General features: G+C 40.6%; 1 protein-coding gene across 1 annotated transcript in view; it reads right to left on the reverse strand.

Annotated features, from left to right (window-relative positions):
* arvcfb (ARVCF delta catenin family member b) overlaps nt 1-22,502 on the reverse strand; it is a 370,176-nt gene that overhangs the window by 220,828 nt on the left and 126,846 nt on the right. Inside the window, exons 3-5 of the mRNA XM_070888063.1 lie at nt 15,084-15,179; nt 3,917-3,977; nt 3,519-3,768 (exon numbers count right to left, since the gene is read on the reverse strand). Coding sequence (XP_070744164.1) covers nt 3,519-3,728 — 210 coding nt within the window. The 5' untranslated portion in view covers nt 3,729-3,768; nt 3,917-3,977; nt 15,084-15,179. The remainder of the gene's footprint in view (nt 1-3,518; nt 3,769-3,916; nt 3,978-15,083; nt 15,180-22,502) is intronic.

Raw genomic sequence — 22,502 nt, forward strand, 5'->3', positions numbered from 1 at the left:
TAGAGAAGATGCCACTTCATTACAAGATAAACTCTCCACAAGATCACCATTTGGCCATTCAGAAATATTTTAAACTCTGCTAATTTCAGTATCCAATTATTTCTCAAAGGACTCCAAGGATTTTGCCTCCACTATTCTTTTTGGAAGTCTATTCTATGTATTGATCACACTGAAGATTAATATCCTTATATCAGTCAGAGATGTACCTTATACTAATTTGAACCTGTGTCCTACTCTTAACATAAATTGAATCTAATATCCCAGATTTTTTTTTCCATTCTTTCAATCTATAACTTGATGACTCTCAGATGACTCCTTTGCTGACTGAAAAGCCCAAGAACATGACTAATAGATGCACAACACATTTTAGGAGCAAAACAAATCTGGCACAGCCAAGCAGTGCATTACAACAGAATAGGAGGACATGAATTCTGTTATTTCCAACACCCAGAGCTTCCAGGTTTGACCAGGCTACAGAGAGCATTATTCTATGGTAGGATTTTTTCAAAAAAACATTTTTTCATGCAACATAACTTTCCTATTGTTTTGTATATTCCTGCAACCAGAGGCAAGTAGCCTTGTTGAAGCACTGGAACAGGTTGATGTCAGCCTCACCAGATAGAATGCTATGGTCAACAGCAAATGTACCCAAGCAGATGTAAAAACTTAGAAGATTGTGATCTATTATAAAAATAACAACCTGCATGAAGTTATACATAGTAATCAGTGCACAAGCTCGTTTGTTAACATTCAGCTTGGTTACAAGGTTATAATAATGACATCCACACTGCAACATAACTCGAATTTATATAGCACTTTTAATCTAGTGAAACGTTCCAAGGCCCTTCACAGAAATGTAATCAGGCAGAAATTGCTAGGAAATATTTTACAGTATGTAACAGGTGGCAGTACTATTTTCACTTCACCAACCATATTATTTTCCACATTAAGTAAAAATGTATTCATTCAAAATTAATAAGCCACAAACTGCTTTTAAAACTGCAACCATCTGGAGCTAATTGGTTACTACAAAATAAAAATTAAAAACATAAGGAACAAAATCTAAAATAGTTCAGGCAAAGAATATGAATTTCCTGCTGCAAAATAGAACAAAGCTTTCTTGCTGAAACTGTAACTTCTCTTCCTCCATTGGCAAATTTATTTTGACTACATAATGGGTGAAAATAAATGTGTAATATTAAACTTGCAGTCAAAGTATTTCAATCCATTTCTCTTAATCAGATATAAACCATGACTAATGAATTGGTCTCATCAGTAACAGTCTCAAATCACATTTGCTGCATTTTCAATCTCTCAGCTCTTGTGGATTCATCATTCTTAATAATGCAATTACAATAAAATGTTCAAAGATGTGACTTATTTTTTTCCATCTTTACTGTTGAATCCTGTGCTACCGATTCAGTAGCAAATTAAGTCAGTGAGACCCGAGCAGCAAGAATTGGTAACGTTCCACTGTATAATGACAAAGCAGGTGTTTGCAGAGCTTTTCCTCAGGGTGATTAAATAGGCTAATTTTCATTCTGTGGCAAAAGTGAACACAGGGCCTTTAGGAATCTACACTTCACTGTGTTTGGGACATCTTTTTAAAAATGCAGTTAGGTAACCAGTGGCAGAAAGACACAAACACAAAACATACAGGAATAGAGGTGGCAGTGCTGCTTATTGCATGAGCAGAAAGAGGTTAATATAATTTATTTGAACAGTTATCAAGTCTGCATACATGATATGCTGGTAGGGCCAGATGAAGTATGGTGGGCTGAGGCTTGCATGGAGCATAAAAAGCTGTTGGGCCAAATGTACTGTTTCTATGCTGTAAATTCCTTTTCAGCTTTGGTCCAAGGCCTCACTCAATGCTGCTCTGTAAACGTCACTCAGTCTCTCAGAAACACAATCCAAGGTGACTGGTCTCAACTCCCCATCCCTCTAGTGACACAAGAGCATAAATGATCAATCTACTACTGTGGAGTAGTGAATCACAGCCTGAACATGCTGCGCGAGCCTACAAGATTGTTTTGTGTGAATTTTGCCTTAGTCGAGGTGCTCAGGGATGTTCAGGAACATAGGAACAGGAGTAGTCCATTCATCAGTCACTCAAGCTCGTTCTACCATTCAATTAGCACATAGCTGATTTGTGTCCAACTCCATCTATCTGCCTTGGCTCTGTAACCCTTAATGCCTTTGCAAAAAAATCAGTTTGCGTGGGGGAGCTGAATGCTTTCCATTTTGTGCACCCACATAATAATCAGTAACAGGCATTTACAGGTATGAAGATCTTTCCCACAATGACCCAATAATGTGCCTCAGCTGCAACCAAAGAGTACTCTATTTTTTTCCCCCCACCCTATCACCTAGCCTTGTCAGAGTGATGTTACTAATTCAGGAGCGGTTTTGGTGCTGAAAATGCATTTACTATACATCACATGATGTAGATCAAGTTAACATTTGTTTGAAATGCAAAATTATTTTATTTGTGCAATTTAAGACACTGCCTCATCTTCTGCATTAAACTCCTAAAAGTATCCCGAGTAGGCTAGAATGAATTTGCTTACAGCAACTTAATTGCGAAGGGTTCGGAACATTCCACTTGCCACGTATAGTTCAGTGAAAGCAGACAGGGATCCAGCTCGCTGTGGGAGGCTATGAGTATAAGATGCCGATTCAATACACTATCAATGCTATCAGGAAAATTATGACAAGTTCCTGAAATCAGGGGAGAAAGGAAATTTGGAGGGGAAGATAACCACGATCTTGTGCATACATCTTGTAGCTAGATCCAAGGCAGAGAGAGATGAAACAACAAAAACCTAGCAAGCAGCACTCTGACTACTGTGTCAGAATTGGGAGAAAAGCAAGATCAGAGACTTCACTTTAAAAACAAGGTGAAAATTGTTTCGTTTTCTTTGATCTATACTCGCCAACCTTTGGGTCTTAAAGCATCAATGTATCCAATTGGAGGATCCTTTCAATGTAACTGCAAATCCACCCTTAATTTTAGCTTTAAAAACCAAGCCAAACACCTGCTTTACTACAACAAAAGGGAAAGACTTCATTTTCCAAATCATTTCTTATTGCACAACTAACTTCCCATGAAGGAATTTTGGTCCCAAACACAGCACATTTCGATGCACCATGATGTAGAACATATTGCTTGTGGTTCCTGTTGAAATGATGCAACATTGTCCCTACAATATGCTCACAAAAACAACCAGTCTGTGATAAAGCGCCAATAAATATATGCTTGTGCAGCGAAGTAATATCACACTTCATAGACCTCGGGAACAGAGCAAGCCCAGACAATTTTAATGTTTCATTTGCCATATCCAATCAAAACTCTTGTTTAGCTCCAACAGTATTTTCGATTCAGTATTCTCATTTACAACAGAGAAGCAGTGAGCAAGTTATAACTGTTTTATTGCACAGATAACCAGATTGGTTTGTGTCTCACTGGCATAAAGTAAAACATAAGTACTGTCCAGTCAAGATTGAAAGGAAGTTACCTGTAACACTAGCTGTTGCCATGCAAACGACTCACTGTTGTCAATGTTGGATATACTCGCTCTGTCTGAGGGAATAGTGGCACGCTCAAGTTGCATGGAAACATTACGACGCTCTTCCTCAAGTGCTCTGGTCAACTTCTCAAATCGGGCCTCCTGTTCTTTGACCGAAGCTAGAATGCTCGCAGCAGATCTTACATCATAATCATCCATGATCGTCCTGAGGTTCTTGCCTGGTGGCTAATCAGGCAACCTTAGGGTCAAGGGTTAGAGGTTAGTAGATCAGTAAAAGTAGTTTTTTTTAAAAAAAAGAAAATTAGAATGTTCACACATGGTTAATAAAAGCAAACTACACATTAAGTTTGGTTTAATAGTTTCTAAAGTTAAAGACATGGAATCACCTGCTACAGCTAGAAGGAAGATATGGAAAGCACACCAACAGCCTCAAGCAGAACCAGAAAGCTGCAGAGAAAGAGGGAACAACAAATCAGTTACAGGAAAGAAATAGTAAAGTAACAGGTGACGTATTAAAGTCAGAAAAATGCAGCTTCTCTTTAAGCGCTGAGGCCAGGAGCAACAAGATAAAGTTAAAAACAGATATGAAAAGAACACAAGATAAATTTTAATGCCACTTCTGAAATTTAACATTGAGGGGAAAATATAGCAGATTCTGTAAACACACAACTCTATAAATAGTACTATGTGTGGGTTTTCACCCCACTGTACTCGGAGCTGTCTGACACACGACAGATGCCAAGTGACATGTAATTTCAGAGAAGTTACATGAAAACAAGCCAGTGAGACCCACCAGCCCAGATTAATTTAGCCTTCATAGGAGCAGCATTCCTAATTTTATGCCCATTTTACTCTTGTGTATATATCTAGCCTAATTCTTAAATGTTGACATGGTATATGCTTCAATCACTAACCCCAGCAATGCATTCCAAAGAGTCAACATTGTGTAAAGTTTTTCATGCTCTCCTAAATCTTTCACATTTAATCAAAGTCCCCTCAATCACTGCAAACAGTCAGTTTATCTACTCTGTCCCAACCTTTCACAATTTAAAATAGTTCGACCAAATCACCCTGCAATCTCCTCGATTAGAACAAAGATAGCCACAATTTTTGTCAAGTCTCTCTTTAGGTTTCTATTTCCTCAAAGCAGCATTCTCGTGAATCTGTGCTGTTCCCTCTATTGCCTCAATGCCATTGCTATAATTTAAGCCAAGAATTACACACAGTACTCCAACTGTGGTCTTACTAAGGTTTTAAATAGATTCACCATTACATCGTGTCTTTATTATACTTTTTTCCATGAAACCCTGCATTCATTTGTTTTTTTGTAATGGCTGTAGTACGAGTGAGGTACTGCTATTAATAGTGAACCTGAACCCAAACTAACAGGGTAGCCTCATAAGTGAAAAATGTTTGACATTCAACAGCAAGCACAAATTTTTCCAAAAAGAAAACACTAAAAAGGCTACTGAAAACCTTAATGCCTGCCATATAAAACCCAAGCAAAATATAGCTGAATCAGAAAACAGTGATGAGGTGATGCCAAGTTTGGCTTTTAAAAGCCTTTTAGATTGCATGAGAAGACAAAGACATCAGGTGGTAAAAAATTTCACAGTTTTGGCAGAGAGGAAAAAAATGAATTGGAGACTCTTTGATGATTCAACAGCACCATGCTGGGGAAGCAGGGAGGAGGTAGCATGTCAGAAGGCCTATCAGCTTTGAAGGAACATTGGTAAATTCAGAAACAATAATCCATGTGCTGATAAAAAAGGAACAAGGCTGAGATGGGGATAGAAAGGAGGGGGATCACCTAGCCACCGTTCAATAGTGAGGAAGAAGTGCTGTTAAGAGCTTCCCCAAATAGGACATCTATTCAAATCTTGGACATAATTGGGCTTTATACAGTTCAATTATTTGGGAAAAAGTATTTGGCACCAAAGAGGAAAGAAAACAGTTCAACAATAGAGGAAATGTGAAAATTCCATTTGAGATCACAAGTAGTAAGTCATCCAAGAATGTTGATGGATAAAGGAGATTAAGGATGGCGACATTCGGGGTAAGTAGCAGCTGTTGGTTAGTCTCACAATAGACATAAAAAAAAAGTCAAGAATTTAAAAAACTGTTTAATTGCTCTCAGAGCGCACAGTAGAGACCAAGATACAGCAATTCAGCCACTGCAGTGCAACAGCCTGGATGTCAGGAAGACAGAACATGCAATCCAAAGGAAATTGATTAATCTAGAGTTTATTAATCTGAAAAATATTGTATAGGGTTAGGGAGGTGGCTAGTGATGAGAAAGTCACAGAATGGACGACTTCTCTGGGGAACCAAAAACAGAAGATAGTCATCAACGAAGACAGATTGAACGACCCGACAGGAAGTGAGAAAAGCCTTTTAAATCATTGATAGAAAGTCATATGCTGGCAACTTGAGGGTGGAAAATAGGAATATGGTCAACCCTCTGTGCGAAATTTGACTGCTGACTGACTAGCCAAACTCGGCATCAATCTTTCACTGAGGGCATCCCACTCGGTTTCATGGCATTAATCGTTCAGGTTTAACTGTGCCCTTTGGGGGATATTCCCAGTCACACTTATGGTGATTCCGTTCATATGGAACTCACCACAAGTCTGAATGGGAACACTCCTACTTGGATTGGACGGGCCGGCCCACGTTATCCCAGGGACGTGTCAAGTGCCTACGTCCCTGGGATACGTGGGCCTGTACGCGTAGAGACCCAGGACCAGCAGGTAAATTTGTGGAAAATATTTTGGGTTTGAAGCATCTGCCCTCGGGAAGCCTCCAACCGCAATTTCTGGGCCATTATCAAGAGGTTGTGGTGAACTTAAGGCAATGGCTATGTTCGGTCAACCACTTTTGCCTCCTCCTGACTTAGCGATCCCACATTAAACAGGGATGTTTCACCAGAGGAAATGCCAAGCCACAAATTTACAGAAGTCCTTTCAAAAGCTTGCCTGTAGTATAAATTGGCTCCAAGTGAGTTGGCCACGCAAAGTCAATGTGGTTGAACTCTTCTCAGGGAGTAGCGACCAGTGTAAATTGATGCTGTAGATATTTAAAAGTGCTGATGTGAGATTCAGTTCCAAACAAAACTTTCATATCATTTATGAAGTCTCAAATTTAGTCAGTAAAATTAGGCAATAGCATTCTTAAAACAAATGGACAAGGGTCATTAAAGTTCACTGAAAACAGAATTCAGTGGGTTCCAATTTACTGCAACTTGTGTGCTGCTAAGAAATGTGAAACCAGAAACAGCTAAGTTTGTCTCCACAGAATACTACACAGCAATAGCTCTATAAAGCAGCTGTCTAAACTGCTGGCAGGTTCAGGAAATTGCCGTCTCCCAAGTACTGACTCTTTTTAAAAAAAAAAAACATTATGGAGCTCTTCAAATTTCAAGAACAGTATTACAGAACTAAAAGGCATTAACAAAAAATTGCCCCCACCCCCCCAAAAAAAGTCTACCTGCTATATTGTCCTTCCAGCACCACTCATTTTTAAACTCTCATGTTACTTGATTTCTACCCAAAATCAATTATCTTTTCTGTGCCTTATTTTTTTAAATTGCAAATCCCTTGACTTGCCTTTCCCTCCCCTCAATTCATCCTGACTCAAGTTCCATTTCAGATGAGGGGAACACTGGATCCCAATGTGTGAATAATGGTTCACATGCCAGTTTTCATCCACGTTAAAGCCCATGACATAAAGATGAACTTGGCAGCTTCAAAATTAAAGGCACACAAAATGGGCTCTGCTGAGCGAATATACTTATCGATGACTTGAGGACCCAGGCTGTGCCAAGAGTAAACACTGCATGAGGTTAATTTCACAACCTTAATTTTGTGTTGTGGGACCTCAGATAAAAATTTTTTGTACCTAATCCTAACTGACTTGGTCAAATTTGTTACGGAATTATTCTCAAAAACACCACATATGGATGGTTTTAATCATCCATTCGTAAGATCACTGAAATTGTAAAATCAACAAGTATCTTGATCATTACACTAATAGCCAAGATCCAAATGATGGATGGGTTTGGATATTTCAGTCTGCAATTTTTGATTAAAATAATATTTTTGTGGAACCCTCCATCTCAGTAACTATACAATATGAATAGGCATCTTTGAGCAGAGTGCAGTCGCGTCATTGAACGGCTGCAAATAGCCAAATGACAGCACCGCTCCAGTGCTTTGTAAGAATTACGTGCAGCCTGACAACTCTAATGTTGCAATAGATTGCATTTCTATAGCGCCTTTATTGTCGTAAAACAGCCCAACGTGCTTCACAGGAGCATTAACAACATTTGAGACCAAGCCACATGAGCTGTTAGGACAGGTTAAAGAGCTTGGTTTTAAGGAATGCCTTAATGGAAGGGAGTGAGCAAGAGAAGCAGAGACGTTTAGGGAGGGAAATCCAGAGCTTAAGGCCTTGGCAGCTGAAGGCATGGATACCAATAGTGGAGCGATTAAAATCAGGGATGTGCAAGAGGCCAGAATTGGAGGAGTGCAACAATCTCAGCAAGTTGCAGGACTGGAGGAGGTTACAAATATGGGGTGGGGGCATAGCAATGGAGAGATTTAAACCAAGAATAAGAATTTTAAAAATCAAGGCTGTGTCGGACCAGAAGCTAATGTAGATCAGCGAGAACGAGGTGATCGGTGAACAGGACTTGGTTCGAGTTAAGATATGGGCAGCAGAGTTTTGGTGAGCTCCAGTTTACGGAGGAAGCAAGGTACAGGGCTGTCAGTAAAGTACTGGCAGAGTCAAGTCTAGAGGTAATAAAAGGCATGCTTAAGTGTTTCAGCAGCATAATAGCTGCAGCAGAGATGGGTGGTGGAAGTATGTTTTCTTGGTGATGGAGCAGATGTGTGGTCAGAAGCTCAGCTCAGGGTGAAATAGGACATTGATTGCAAACAATCTGGTTCAGCCTCAGACAGAGGCCAGGGAGCAGGATGGAGTCCGTGGCTAGGGAACAGAGTTTGTGGTGCAGACTGAAGACAATGGCTTTCCAATATTTAGCTGGAGGAAATTTCTGCTCATCCAATACAGGATGTTGAACAAGCAGCGTGACAAATCAGAGGCAGTGGATGGGTCAAGAATCTTAGAATAAGGGGCCGCCCATTTAAATCAGATGAGGAGAAATTTCTTCTGAGCTTTGTAAATCTGTGGAATGCGTTGCCTCAGAACTGTGGAAGCTGGGATATTGAATAAATTTAAGACAGAAAGAGACAGTTTCTTAACCGATAAGGGAATAAGGGGTTATGGGGAGCAGGTGGGGAAGTGGACCTGAGTCCATGATCAGATCAGCCATGATCTTATTGAATGGTGGAGCAGGCTCAAGGGGCCATATGGCCTATCCTGTTCCTATTTCTTATGTTCTTATGAGAGAGGTGGGGTGAAGTCAGGCTGGGTGTCACCAGGGTACATGTGGAACCTGATATGTTTTCAGATGATATCGCCAAGGGGCAGCATGTTGGAGAAACAGGAAGGGGATCAGTTTCAGTTCCGTACGGGATCTTATTCTATTTTGTTGAGTTTGTGACCAAAGCAGGCTTGTATGATTGCTGTCAGTTGATGTTTGAATTCCTAGAATCCTACTCCTATTTCTTGTGTTATGAATCATGCAAGGTTATAAGCCAGTTTGCTTCACAAGCCATCCAGTCGAAACCACACTCTAGACTTCAATATTCCCGAAGCATTAGTATAGGTCAAAAATGGCAGGTGCAGCTATGCAGAAGGATTAGTGTGTTAGGGAAGAGCAGGTTTTTTTGCTCACTTGGACTTGATTGAATGCGCAGTGAGTTACTCGGGGTTTAGAGTCACAAAGGCAAGTGTGCACTTATTTGGTGCTGACTTAAATGCGTGATTATTGACACTGTCATGTAGGAGCAAAGAGGGCGGATACATCTGTTGTAGGATGGGTATTGTGCAGGGATGTGATCGGGGCCCAGGAGAGGAGCAAGTTCGGGGGCCAGGGACAGCACGGGCCAGCGATGTGTGTGCGCACTTAGTCCGTGCAGTGGAGCTCGTCTCCAGTCATCTTGGATCATTTTTGGCACTGGACCAAGACCGAGCTTTGCCAAGCCCGTGTGGTGGCTGGTGTGCAATGGCCACCACACGTTAAAAATAACCACGCACAGGCATCTTCCACCCTTCAAAATGTCGTTCGAGACCTGGAATAGTAGGTCCTTCATTGAAACACCAGTGAACTCATCCTTTTTGGTGTGCAAGCAAGTTATCCTCATTTCGAAGGACTGCCGATAATTATGATGACTAGATTGAGAAAATATTCCTTTATTATTTTTTTTTTTTTTTTAAAGGGGAGAAGGCTTGAATGTCAACAGTAGACTGCATTATAAAGAAGCAAACATCAGTGATAAAATGTGCTTGGATTCTTTCAGTAAATGCTGCCTAGCTCTTCTTTGCTCCATCCTGTGCTGCTTCGAAAGAACATAAGAAATAGGAGCAGGAGTAAACCTTACAGCGCCTCGAGCCTGCTCCACCATTCAATATCATGGCTGATCATCGACCTCAACTCCACTTTCCCACCCGATCGCCATATCCCTTGATTCCCGAAGACTCCAAAAATCTATACCAAAATGGCAAGAAATTCTTCTCCTCCATGATAACAGCAAACAATGGATGGCATATTGCTGCAGAGATGGGGGAAGGAAAATCTTCCAGTGGTCTCACTGATAGAAGCAGCTCAAAGTCTGTCTCGACAAAATGGCAAAACATATTGCAGGAAAAAGTGGTTCCCAACTACCAAATGTCGAGTAAAACGCTCCACATTCTGCGGGCTCAGCAACTCAATTATGCCAGTCTCGGCTCATCTTGACAACTGCTATACCTTACAGTTCTCAGCATAAGTTACCAGAATGCTTTGTCAGTATAAAAGCAGGGAAAAGAGCTGTTCCAGTACCATTGGTCCTCTCAATAATGTATTGAAATGAGGTCACAGGATCCAGCAAAAGGATCGCAGGAAGGGACAAAGCTCTCAGGAATTCTGGGCCGTTGATTTTGTAGCAGGACACAAGAAACGGCTTTTCCCCATTTTCCAGCCACAAAATCGATATCGTCCCAGATATGCGCTGAAACATACTAAAAATGGCAAGAAATTCTCCTTTAATTTCCATCTGCTATCTGGTGAATTTACCCCAAGTTCCACTCAACAGCAGCATTATTTCCAGTGTCAATGTTTGAAATCCCATAACCATGGCACCTCCACCAACAGCTTTATAATGACCACTAGTGGTTCAACCTCAATATTTACCTTCTCTGAAGACGAAAGCATTTAGTACATCTGCCATTTCCACCCTCAACTATCCTTTCACTACTCATGTGTGTGTACAAAAGCTTGTTGCTCTTGGTTTTTTGCTGCTAGCTTTTTTTCTAAGAGGCAACATCTGGGAAGTTCCACGCCATGTGGGATTCTTATTTCTTGACGCAGAAGCAACTGTCTACTCTGCATCACAACTGAATCGCCCATTAAAACTGTAGGCACAAGGATTACCAATGCTGATGTGAACTCCGATATAATGAGCGGTGGTTGGAAAATTCTATGTACAATCTTTTAAGACAAGTGGAAAATAATAAAGCAGTAGGATAGAAGAGGCTACACGGTCATCCCTTTTCCCTAGCTGTCCAAATGAAGCCAATAGCCTTTCTGCTATGTTAAGTGTCTAACCCAAGAGAGTACTTGCAACTCTATAATGTAATTTTTATTCCTTCAAATCTATTTAAATAAGGTTCCCGAGACAGCTCAATGGGTTTACCAGGATAAAGCCCGGAGCTGAACCATGCAGACCAGGAAAGTCCCAGATTGATGCCAAGTTAACTGATGCAACAGTAGTGTTATACAATTGGTCTTGAGCACCAGTCTCGAGAGAAAACCCACGTTTGTGCTCGGCACCCAACAGCCACTCCTGATGTACATGTGGCGACAACACAACTAGACTCCGCTGTGATGCCCCTGGCGGTTGGACAGCCTGCCAAAATTCGCACGTGAAGAATGGTAATCTGCAAAATGTACACCAGGGTTCACCAAGGAAATCATATCCCAGCAAGAAAATATTCAGGACACAAGGGGAAAGGGGAGAAAACTGGTGGAGAAAGGAGATTTTTTTTTTAATCTATTCAAATAAAACAGTGGAAATATTGCAAATTGAATTGCAAAGTACATGGTGGGGGGAAAACTTCAGTGCAAAAAAATAAAATCTTATGATTGGATTCTCCTTCGATCAACCTTCAATTTTTCAAAAATAGCAACGGTGTTGAACTACAGGCTTGTAAAGACATGCACCATGACAAACAGCATACAAAGCAGCATCACATATATTGACTGCGTGATGCCTCGAACTGTTACATTCCTAATCGATATGCACAGCTGCTTATGTGTTCAGGTGTCACTGGCTTGCATATTCAGGGCACAATTAAATTTAATGCTTACAGCGTTTCAACTGACATACTGCAAAAAGATTATATTAAGAGTCATCTATTTGAGCGCCACTAAAAGTTCACAAAAATGTAGTGCATAGAACTACTGAATCACCAGGCTCTTAATGAGACAGATTGAAAACCTTCAATTTAAAACCCCATTTTGTGCTACATGGGGCACTTCTAACTTATCAACCGGTTCTGCTTTCCCATCCAGCACTAATTGAAAGGGACACAGGTGACTGAAACCAAACCTCAGCACTAGTGTCAGGTCCTCATATTGTTCTCGAAAATGGCAGAGTTACTGATTTAAGGTGAAGAGCTGGGCTAAAATTATTCAAACTCTGCTACAAACAGCAGCTGCCATAAAGAACAGTGCACTGGCCAAGACTGGCTTTAAAACTCACCAAAATCATTGTGCTGTGTTCCATTTATGCCCTTTTAACATTATACCGAGGGGCTTCTATTTAAATATAATACTGTGTAGTTCAATCTTTCTAAGTTCTTTACATTTTCAGGGTAAACAAAGCAGGTAACAGAATTAGCAAGAAGCTGCTCTGAATACTGCAAAATTTAGTGTTACATTTTCCTATATTGTCAAATCATTTAACCTCCACATTACAAAATTGTGACCACCAGTGAGTGATGAATAAATTAAGTTATCAATTGCTTAATTTCTCCTGTTTAGCTTGGTTGCTGAAATGATTTTACCTTTAAAACGTTTGATACACTGTGATAGCACATTGCTGCTCCACTGTCAGTGTGATAAGACATGGGATCACACTCAGTTCCCCATATGGTCAAGCTGTAGATGAGATGGAATCCATGACAACCTTCCAAATACTAAGTTTCCCACAGAATAAAATATTTATGGCAGTCTGCAGACCCAATTGAACTAAAAACTTCGCAGCTTCACCAAACACTAGAATATTCATTTCTTCGGGTTGTTCATTCGCCAAGCTGCTGTGCTACACATAATACCTGTTCACTTCTGCGGGCCTGGGTTGCAATTTGCCACAGATAGATGACAAAATAACTCCAACTACACTTTCGTGCTCCTTTAATGGATCAACAGGTCAAAGCTGCCCATAATTTGGCTCAGATGTCACAAGAATATATGACAAGATATTATCCCAGTGGAGCAGTGAGGGTTCTTCGGAGATAAAACAGAGCTGAAGGAGCTTTATTTTTTATTCATCTGTTGAATGCAACCTGAAGATGCTGGATGCCAAAAATGGACTCGTGGACGTTTGCAAGATGAAAACCTCATCTTGAAAATGTGCTCCTTCTCATTTCCGCTCCTCCCATAAACAAGTTACAAGCAACACTCATCCACTTGGAAAACAGTAAAAATGCAATGTTTGTGGATACTGGGTAGAGGAGTGAGTTGGACACTGGCCTTCAGACCGGTGGGATTTAAATTTCCTCTCCGATGATTAAGAATCCTGTGTGAAATGACGACGAGTAGCTTCAATCCAGATTTAATGGGCAAGGGCCGATAGAAAACTGTCCTGATTTTTCATGGTCACTCACTGACCCCAAGATGGCTAATCAAGAAAATAGAAAAAATGCCACACTGGTGCAGAATGGGGGTGCTCTTCTGAAATTGGGGCTAATGCACATGGGTTGGGACTGAGTAGCAATTTTACTCCGCACTGACATGTCCCGTTACTCAGCTGAGCATGCTTGATGTTGACACTGCATGTCTGAAACTATTTTTTTCCCATTCCCAAACACTACGAAATTGCTCCCCTGGATCTGCACAATTTACTTTTAATTTACGAATATGGGCTCTCATTACAAAGCATTTTATGTGCTTTCAGCATCTTGATCAGCCAACAATGGATCGAGATCAAATGAATCCCAGCTTCAATTAATTCAACAAACCGCAGAACAGTGAGCACAGCTCTAGAAGTAGAGTGATACCATTCAGGCACGACAACTTACCAGGAGCTTTCGACTCAGTCCTACTACTATATATATATATATATATATATATATATTATATAATACATATATATACACATAGGATACAAGCAGCAGATTCTGGGGAACCCATCATTTGTTTATTGCGTTACTTTTGATCGGTCAGGGGAGGAGAATATTTACTGTGGATTCTGAATGTTGCTGGAAGTGTTCAACAAATGTGTACACTGTGATGAGTGCTGCTGAGTGCCATAATCCAGGTCGCTGATTGGAGCGTGGAGCATGAGCAGGTACAGCAGGAGAGGCAGCAAGCAGTAGAGGAGCAGCAAGGTCGGGGCGAAGGAGTGGCGAGAGATTGTAGAGCGACATACATGATTGGGGCCCAGGAGAGGTTCGAGTTCAGGACCCCGAAGAGGCGACGGCCCAGGTGCAGCACGGGCCAGCCCACACTATGACGTTTGCGCACTAGGTCCGTGCAGCAAAGCAGGTCTCCAGTGGTCTTGGTTAATCCTTGCCACTGGACCAAGCTGTGTCAACCCCGTGTGGTGGCTGGTGTGCAACGGTCACCACACGTTAAAAAAATCCACACACAGGCATCTTTCACCCTTCAAGATCTAATTCGGACCTGGAATCTCAGGTCCCCCATTGCAACACCTGTGAACTCATCCTCTTTTTGGTGTGGAAGCAAGTCATCCTTGATACGAGGGACCGCCTAAAAAGAGAAATACTAGGAAGGATTGCAAATAACAATTTACCAAATCCAGCACCTAAAATTCAGTTTTCAAGGAAGCATTTTAAGTAACTTGCGAAATGATAAAATACAGCAAAACGTGCCTATTTTTTAAAATCATTGTCATGATTAAAGAAGTCCTGTGCAAGAGAAACAATTAACACACAAAGGCAATACATTCCCTTCCGATGTCAGATAGCTGAATCGATAAGCATCTTCAACACCAAAATATTTGCATGAAGAAATTCATTTTTTCCTGAAGTTAAAGTATTCTTCACATTCTGTTCAATTCCTCAGCCCCTCTCCTCAGTTAAAAATTGTGAAACTTAGTTAAGCAATAAATATCAACTGGAAAAAATAATGTCCTGCAGAATTACAAAGAAATGGAGTACCCAAAGGGTCATTGACCCTCATGTTGTAGCGAACGTACCAACACTTACCTTGTGCGCGTTGTTCTGGAGGGAAAAACACTTCCGTCAAACACTGAACATTAGATCCACGACTGGTTAAGACAGTCTTTTGGCCAACTTGTTGCCCTGAAAAAACCAAAAGGAACAACCATCAGATCTTGCTATCTTAACATTGCTGAACAAGCAACTCAAAAGCAGAACTGATTTAACATTTAAACTGTAGTTCAACAGTGGGGTAATTCTGCCACTTGTTCCCCATCCCACAAATTCTGCTTTCAAGTGCAGGTTTGCAATGTCTTTTGGCACGCCATTAATAAATGAAGTCCATTTATATGCTGCATTTAAATCTATACATACACACACGCATCTATCTATACGTGTCTAATTCCTTTATAGTGCAGTATTTGAAAGTTCAATTAAAAGCAAATATCTTTTGCTCAACTATTCTGCGCAAGTGCTCCACTGCAGACAAACCAGAGTATGAAAAAGGTTGTGAAAACAGCAATGAGAACAGTCTCTGCTTAAATAAAATCTTTTGGCTATTTTTTCATGAAAAGCTGCATCTTGAGCAGAGGTGAACACTGCTCTCATGCTGAACTGCAAACTAAATGCATTCTGGATAATGGCACATGACAAATTAGCCACTGCGCAAGTGCAATGTAATGGAGCTTTATCGGTAACATGATGTTAGAGTACGAAACATCTAGTGCAATAAAATGAATTACAGCAGGACATTGGGGTATACATGACATCATACTATATTACATTGACTGGGGGGGGTTTCCAGGTCATGCTGCTGCCAGTGCAGTACCTCGTCAGCAGCAAATGCCAAAACCCAGTTACAAACTGGTCTTCTGTGTCACAGATTGGAAAAGTTGTTGAAGATTTTAAAATAAAGCTGAGGTTCTCAAACACAATGCTATCCAGCAATTTCTGCTGAACGTGCGTATCTGTGCATATCTATTGAATACAGATCACTCTTGGCTACGCCGCTCATTCCAACCTACAAATAGCCTGCCGACATTAACTGCCTACACTCATGCACAAAGAATGGCATTTGACGGAGATAACAGTGGGCTGCTATACCCATAGAACGGAGTTCCAGTATGACTCAATCTTTGAAAGAGAAGCAGAAAAAAGACAAAGAAAAATTCCATGGAGCAAAACAACGAGCTAGGTTTGAATAACAGGGGTTGAAGTGTAGACGCACAGTGATCTGTCGGAGATAAGGGGTTAAATAAAAAGTGGAGCTTACATCCCAATCACCAGAGATTCCACATAAACAACCCATACATAATCTGTGCCACCTGAAACAGAAAATGCTGGAAATATATCATATTATCCAGAAGGCAGAAAAGATAGGTTAATGTTTCAGATCAAGTTGTCAGTGCTTTTTTTTTTGAAGTGATAGCAATTGGCGTGAGGTTTTTCAGCACGTTCTGCTTTTGTTTGATTTTTCAGCATTTGCAATTTTTCTTTTCAGAGTTTGTGGGGCCAAGAGGCATTTTCCAATTCCATTTTTGTCCCCTCAGTCACTGCTGGAAATTGTAGATTGATAAATTTAACCAAAGCTTCCGATGATTGCTTAATATTTACCACTTGGATCTCAAAGTAGATTTTTAAAAAATGATTCTCATTTAGAAAAGTATGCCATCTGAAACAGAAAATGTTTTGAAATATTCCTGACCTGGGTGAATATACAGTTTGATATGAGAGGATTTTCAGACATTTTTGACAAGACTTCAATTTTAATGAGTCAAATGGCTTTTTCTTGTCTTTGGCTTATTTTAATGCCCTTAAAATGAAAACGAGGAGACAGTTGATTGAATGAGCAAGAGACTCAATATCAATGATTGAGTGTGGCATTTAAATGTCTCCAACCCCAAGAATAAGGCACAAGAACAGATTGTTAAATGACATACATGGGAGGAGGACATAGTTGACTCTAATTCTGGTAAACAACTTTCGTCTGAATTTGACTAACAGTCAAGGAAATGGAGACGACTGGACATTGCAAAAGGAAACAAGAATATGGGTTCAAACTAAGGTCAAGGTCCAAAGTTGCCCTGCAACATGGAAGCACATTTTGCTCCTCTCAAGACTGGCTTCTGTTGAGTATAAGCCCACAGTACAAAAAGGTCTGTAACTAAAGCAGCTTGACTCATTTCTCAGCTTAAACAATTTTTTTCCTCAGTCTCCTTCCATTTTGCCTTTTTTTTTAAATTAACTCTCCACCAGTATGCACCTGCACACCTGGTGCGAGGAATCGCTAACAGAACATACAACATTCCTGGGTTAAGCAGTTAGTCAACATGAGACAGCAGTTAGAAGGGGCACCAGCACATCAGGTCACCTGTCCACATTTCGCCCTTCTCTTTCTGGAACGCATTGGCTGCCCCCAGAACCGACACCTGGTGGCCAAAGATCAAAACCCACAAGATGGTCAACCATAGTCATGAACCTATATCCATCACTTCGCAACATAAATTTTTTAAAAAGTTGATCTTAATTTGATAGAAATGCAAATTTGTGTGCTCGAAAGTGCCTTTCATGACCTCAAGACATTCAAAAGCACTTCACAAACAATGAAGTACTTTTGAAGTATAGTCACTGTTGTAGTGTAGGGAAACACAGCAGCTAATTTGCACACAGATATGAAATAAATGACCACTTAGTTTTAATGATGTTGGTTGAGAGATAAAGGGCCCAAGTTTCGACCGACCCATAGAACAGTGCACCTCCGAGAGGTCCGCCAACTTTCTAGAACGAAAAGCGTGCCTAATATTTACCTCGGTATTCTCCACGATGATCAGCCCTGCTTTGGATTCGACGCAGCGCAGCAGAAGTTGCAGGGGGTGGAGCTACAGCCCTGCGCTGAAGAGAGTACCGGCAGCTGCGCGCATGCGCAGCAGCTCCTGGCCCTCCCAGCACATCCGGGCGACCCGATCCCAGGCCGAGTGGCCTGCCGCACAGGCCGGCCGCTGCCTTCCCACGCTCCCTGATCAGTTCCCATGGCAACACGGCAGTATGGAGCATGTACACGGAGATTTAGGCCACTTTGTTTGCAGTGCTAAGGAAATAACGTTGGCGGTCTATATAATATACTCCAGTACATAAACTTAATTACTTTGAGCATGCATATATGACATTTACCTAGCACTCTTTTCAGGTGGCAGGATCCTTTGTTCTTGGATTAGCAGCCCTGCCAGAACTTACCCCTTTGATGTCTATGTATCTTAAATACTATCAGCATTTTACACGATAACTAAGTATGCTGCAGGTGGTGAGGTAGGAACTTTACATTTTTTATTTATTGATTGATTGATTGATTGGATTGATCATTTATTATTGATGATTGTTTATTTTTTTTTTTTAAAGTGAAGTGTTTAATGCTTTAAGAAAATCCTCCAACTTCCCCCTCCAATCTCTGGCTACCTGAGCGTACAAAAGTGGACACTTATTCTGGCCTAAGTTAGTTTGGAGTAACTTTTCGCTGTCTCAACTTGCTTAAATGGCCAAAACAGGCACAATTGGCTGGTAATGCCCCCTTTTGAAAAAAAACTGAACGAAAAAGAAACTAAACTAACTGACAAACTGGAGCAAACTAAATGCGGAGAATTGAGATTTTTAAGATATTCTTTTTAAAAAAAAAATAGTTGCTCTAAAAAAAATAGGAGCAACTCCTGTCAAAAATTGGCCCCAAAGACACTGGCCAAGGCACTGGGAGAATTCCCCACATCCTCTTTAAATAGTGCCATGGAATCTTTGATGTTCACCCAAGAGGGAGTGCTGCATTGTCAGAGGTGCCACCTTTCAAATCAGACGGTCAGTCTGGGCTATATGCTCAAGTGGGGCTTGAACCCACGACCTTCTGGCTTGGAGGTGAGAATGCTAACACTGAGCCAAGGCTGAAATCTAATGAAGTTAAAATTAAAATACTCAACTAATCACAAAAGGTCTATAACAGGTTTGCTGGAAATATGCATACTAATCCAAAGCAGTCCATGGCAAGATGAAGATAGAGTTCAAATACAGTGGATTTTCAAACGATCAAATGGAAATTTGTGTGCTTTAGATATCTTGCTAAGCTCCAGCTTTTCATATTTAAAATTTTCATACTCGAGATTAGTTTCAAAAATGCAAATATATATCGCAAACAGGTCCACAATCCCAAAAGGAAATGCAGTTTAAAATCTTCAAAGCAAAACGTTGGTTAATCTTCTGAATTTATACAAGCAGCTCAAGTTTTGCTGCCAACTTTCAAGATTATTAAGATCACAACACCCAATAAGGGGAAAGCTGCTGGTACGAAGTACTATTATGCACGTCACAATATACATCAATACAAGACTCAGCAAGAAGATGGTCAAATTTTTTCCATTTAATAAGCAGCAAATTCTGTTCATTTATTTTGTTCAGTACCACAGCAGTGTATGATGATAAACAGGTCAGAGCAATTTTTTATTCAACTAGAAAAAATAGTTGGGACAAAATAGACGACACCATTTGTCCTTCTGCTTTGTTAAGCTATGGTAGGATAGTCATGCCAAAGCCAGAAGAGAAACGGTAACCTTTTATAAGATGCATGGACTCCAGGCTACAATCAGATAACAGAGGGCAAAAACCTTCAATGTCATTTTAATGGATCCCTTTGAATACAGTGTACTTTTCCAACCCATGATTTGTAACATTTCACAGAAATGCTTTCAATTTAACCAGATTTTCTTTGTTGCACATTCAAGCTTGAGAGCTTTGCACCATGCAAGAATTATGACCTATTAATGTCTCAATAGCTTATCCCCATGTTTAATTATTACACATTGTGACAAAAATGAAGCCAACGGTATTTGGTAATAGTTTGTGTGTGTCACAGAAAGGGAGACACGTTTTCAGTGAGACTGGGGCAAAGTGGGCAGATGTTTGAGGGGCTTTGTAATGCGAACCTCAAGTATTTCAACTATGTCAGCAAACCAGCCCCAGATCACAGCAAATGGCAACTTACTTAGGTGCAGGTCGCTGAAAGTACAGCAGTGGGGGGAAAAAAACTCCCCGGTTAATACTATACCAACAGCTTCAGCAAGAACTTGCAATGCACCGTCGGAAGCAAGGGACATTAAAATTCGATCACGTGAAGAACTGAAAAAATACATTTTTGAGGAGAGAGAAGTGAGAAACAACGTACATGCATCTTTAGCAAATATTGCAAATCCACTGTGAAGCAAAGAAAATACTTGACAAGATCATGAGAAACAGGTTTTGGGAAGAGAGAAAAGGTTAATTGATCAAGTTTTGTGAAGAGGTCGGCAAGTACAGATGTACCTTTGTTCTATTAGTAAGGAGTGTAATATTCTTACTTCCAATAAGGTAAAATACTGCTTCAATAAAGTTGAAACTCTTTTTGGAGTTTATCTGCAAAACAAAACACATTAAACCGTGCCACCCGACCTGGGTGACACACCAGACATTTACAAGGCCCTTTTTATCCTTTTTTTGGTTTTTTGGGGGTTTTTTTTTCTTTTTTTCTTTTTTCTTCTTTTTTTTTGTTTTTTTTTTGGGCACTAAAATCACAATTTTTCCCCAGTGCCCCCTATAAAAGGGAAGGGGACACTAAAAACACCGGCAATTAAAACAAATTAAACTTTAAAACTCAATAAAGTTGAATATGACATCCACACGCAGACAGCTGCCACAATTAGGCTGCAGCATAATCATGGTAAACAAATATCGGATACTGCACTGTTGATGCCAACTGTACACAAACACGAAAGATTTAATATTCTTTAATTGAATAGTACGGATTTCAAAAATTAAATCAGAATCCTTACTTCTGTCTTTGGCAAATACAAGAACTGGCATGCACCTCCAAGAGAGAAAAGGGAAGTAGGCTGTCTCAAAATCCAACAGACAAATCATAATTACACTCCTGCTTACAACCCAAAAGCAAAAAAGGCACCAGTAATATGCGTCTGCAACCATTTTTCCGTTACCTGTGATCAGCATCACCGAGAGCTTTAATTGGCTTGTTATTTGTATACTGAATACACTATTTCAGTAATCTTTCTGGCTACTGCAGCAAGGGCTTTGAGGCTTAAAATCAATTTTGAAGCATTGCTATCACATTAACAATGTGGTGATGCCAAATCCAAGATCATACCATTACCTGACTGAGAAACAGCTTGGTTTAACATTTAATTCAACACCTGCCCTTCAGCTAGAATAGATCACAGGGTCAGTACTCAGTTCCTAAAGAGGTGCTAAATAGCACAAAAACAACTGCCTTATTTGCAAGTATTTGCCAGGCTATGAAATTCGTGCTCCATAAAAAAGGGAAACCAAATGTTCATCCCACAATTAGCTTACTCATCTGGAAGTAGGAGGATGTGCTTACTTTTCTATTGAAGCTATTAGCCCCAAACTTAAGGATGCTGCACAGAGCACTTCACCATTTGACACAAAATGGTTGACTTAAAAAAAAAATCCTTGGCTTTCTCCCTCTCCTGAATGCAGCAGCTCGTGCTGAATGATTGTTCCTCTCACACCAATAACCATCTGGTACCTTATCCGAGCAAGAATTTTTCATACATTTGCCAAGCCTGTGTGTTGGCAGGCCTTTTGACCACAAGGGGACATCTCAGCTGAGTCCAATCGTATCCTAACCCTTCACACACCTTCACTTTCCAAGAGCCACTGGCGCAGAGGCCCAGCTCAGTTCCCCGCTTCTCTTGCGCGCGCCCCCCCCCCCCGACCCCCACCCCCCCCCCGGCAGTCTGAGGGTGCTGAAACAAATTGTTATCGTTATCGTAGCTGGTGTCTGAGAAGAACGCCACCTCAGCACAAACCAGGGATCAGAATTTCTTTGTCTTAGAGAAACATTCAGAAAAAGGAGTATTACATTCAGAAAGAGTTTATTGGTGGAAGTGAAACTACATTTTCATAATCAAGAGTCATTGTAGGACAGAAATGGCGTATCAAGAAGTGTGTCAAATTATTGGATAAGCAATGCCTTCAATGCGAATCTTATTACAATGGATTGCTTCACTTGCTCATGACATTTCCATGGAGAGAGAATGAATGTTGCAGCTCTTTTTCCACTTAAAACAAGTGAGTTTGTCCAACATTTGACCCCCTTCTTTCAGGAAAGCAGTGCCCTTCAATGGATCATGTATTGTTGAAGCCATTGCTTTGTGTTTGAGTTATTAAGAGTTTGATGTTGAGAGGAAATCAGGAAAATTATAAAAATTGTATTCTGACAACACACGAGTTCCAAGATTGAGCACTTTGGTCGCTGACCAGATTCCGGGACCCAAGGCTGGAGCTACTGGAGATCTTAATTAATAGGCAAATGACAATTTGCCAGGGCCCAGTCGTAGTCTAATGATTATTGCTGCTTCTCTTCAGAGAGTTGATCAGGAGGACAGGGAGCCAGTCTGTCGGTGTTGGTTTCAACAC

Source organism: Pristiophorus japonicus, chromosome 8 (assembly GCF_044704955.1).
Source record: "Pristiophorus japonicus isolate sPriJap1 chromosome 8, sPriJap1.hap1, whole genome shotgun sequence".
In the NCBI taxonomy this organism is placed as follows: Eukaryota; Metazoa; Chordata; class Chondrichthyes; family Pristiophoridae; genus Pristiophorus; species Pristiophorus japonicus.